Genomic DNA, 2,176 nt, shown 5'->3' on the forward strand with positions numbered 1-2,176 from the left:
TTAAAGGAAATAGTCCTAGTAGAATATGAAAAAAACAATCCTAAAGATAAGTAGAAACAACTTGATAAAAAACAGACTAAACAATACTAAAAAAATTAAACATTACGTGACTTGCTTGGTAGTGGAAGTGGTGGAGTGAATTTGCTTGGTAGTGGAAGTGATGAAGTTTGATGTATGCATTCTGATTTGCAAGAGACTGAAGAATTTTTTCAATAGCTTCAAGCCTTTTCTGAAATTGCTGGTTTTCTTCATGGCTCTGTTTGAGTTCAGCTTCCAATTCCTGCATCCGAGTTATCATCCCTGATTCTTCAAAAGTCTGTGGTTGATTTGGAGAAGCTTCAACAGATGATAAAACTCCACTTAGTGCTCCAAGTCCAAAGATGTGATTTTGTTTAGAAGAGCCATGAGCATATGCAGCAGCCTAGAATAGAAAACAAAAAAAATAAATGATGAAAAACTATTTTAGTCATCTGATACAAGCACTAGATATACTCACAACATGGAAACTAAAGAATTATCGAACCAACGACCTAAACCACAACAAAGTCATTAATCTCTTTTTTTTAAGCATTCCTTAATCAAGCCAAATAAACCAAATACACGCCTAACTAAAGACAATCAAATACACACCTAACTAAAGACAATCAAATACACGCCTAACTAAAGAACTTATCAAACCAACGACCTAAAACCACAACAGTCATTAATCTCTTTTTTTTTTAAGCATTCCTTAATCAAGCCAAATAAAACCAAATACACACCTAACTATAAAGACAATCAAATACACGCCTAACTAAAGAACTTATCAAACCAACGACCTAAAACCACAACAGTCATTAATCTTTTTTTTTTAAGCATTCCTTAATCAAGCCAAATAAAACCAAATACACGCCTAACTAAAGACAACCACACTAATCAAGCCAAAAGAATTTGTGATTACACCTGCTTCAATTACGCTGAACACAAACACATTTTCAAAAAAAGTTCCAAAATAGTATAACTTTAAAAATATTACCTTGACATAAATTTCATTTTTTTCAGTTTGGCCAAGACTTTCAGCAGTCACATTCTCTTCACCGGCAGCTACAAGTTGTTCAAGTCGCTCTTGTATATACTTCTCATAAACTTCTTCAACCATTTTTGCTCGCTGATCAACATAAGTCCCATCAGGCTTTTGATGCACTTTCTTCATCACAGCAATAAATGAATAGTCTTCATTGTTTGCTTCCTGTAAACAAAAAGATAAAACAAAGTGAAACAATAAAAAACAATAGTCAAAACTCAAAATTAGTAATAAAAAAAAATTTCATTACCAAAAGATCTTGAAGTTTGGCGCAAGATCTTGAACCACCAAGGTGAGAATGTGGGCCTAGACCATTTCGATCAGACATTCTAGAAGCTCGCACCTTCTCACTGTTTGCTTTTTGCTTTTGGTGTTGCCCAATGAACTAGCATAACAGTCCAATACTCAAGCGGAATCCAATCTGGTTTTCACCAAGATTCTTTGCATGGCTTATCATTCCTCTGAGCTGATAAGCAGCAAGCTTATTAAACTCAGTTTCAACTTGATCATTGATGTTATTATACTAGTTAAATTTTCTCTACAAAAAAATGAGTTAGTTTGAAAATGATTTCTTCGAACAAAAAACAAGTGAAAAAGAAACAAAAGATACCTTAAACATTTCAAACCATGTTTGTTTGTAGAAGGGTGGCACTCTTTTCCAAGAGTACCATGGTCCTCTAAAACAACTTTGAATGATCTTCCTCACAGCTGTTGATACTTGAGTGTGGTGTCCAAACCTGGTCAATTGAAATAGATTAACTAGTTGCTACTTTATGAAACTGTATTCTATATTAGATATCTCATATCTGTAAGAGAATTCCTGAATACATACCATTTAGCGCCATTTTGGCGACCAGGATGGAGTAAAGGCAAAGTTATCCGATCCACTTCTTCCATACCTACACAATAAAAACATGAGAAAAAAACAGATTCAAGAGAAGATATGCAAATTCAACTCTAGATTAACTTCTAAAAATCCAGAATTAGTAGATTTGTAGAATTACCTTCAAATGAAATCTCAGAACTGAAACACAACAAGTCGCTTCAATGAAAAAGAAGAGTCGTCGTGGAAACTGAAAAAAAAGAACGAAGTGCTTCAATTTAAAAGGAAGT

The 2,176-nt window shown here is 33.8% G+C and overlaps 1 protein-coding gene across 1 annotated transcript; it reads right to left on the bottom strand.

Moving 5' to 3' along the window:
• LOC112083441 lies at positions 1 to 1,960 on the bottom strand. The gene is made up of 6 exons (XM_024151467.1): positions 1,896 to 1,960; positions 1,674 to 1,800; positions 1,314 to 1,448; positions 1,016 to 1,228; positions 107 to 421; positions 1 to 15 (listed from the first exon to the last, which is right to left on the bottom strand). Exons 1-6 carry the CDS (start codon positions 1,958 to 1,960, stop codon positions 1 to 3), a joined length of 870 nt encoding a protein of 289 aa, XP_024007235.1.
• Between the last annotated feature and the right edge of the window lie 216 nt (positions 1,961 to 2,176).

This window comes from Eutrema salsugineum, unplaced genomic scaffold, assembly GCF_000478725.1.
Source record: "Eutrema salsugineum unplaced genomic scaffold, Eutsalg1_0 scaffold_6, whole genome shotgun sequence".
Lineage (NCBI taxonomy): Eukaryota > Viridiplantae > Streptophyta > Magnoliopsida > Brassicales > Brassicaceae > Eutrema > Eutrema salsugineum.

Bases quoted from the DNA above. Each gene is read 5' to 3' on its own strand.
- LOC112083441 (XM_024151467.1), bottom strand. From the start codon at position 1,960: ATGGAAGAAGTGGATCGGATAACTTTGCCTTTACTCCATCCTGGTCGC. The intron at 1,801-1,895 runs GTATGTATTCAG...TCAATTGACCAG, and splicing joins CGCCAAAATGGCGCTAAATG to GTTTGGACACCACACTCAAG. The intron at 1,229-1,313 runs GTAATGAAATTT...TTTTGTTTACAG, and splicing joins CCAAACTTCAAGATCTTTTG to GAAGCAAACAATGAAGACTA.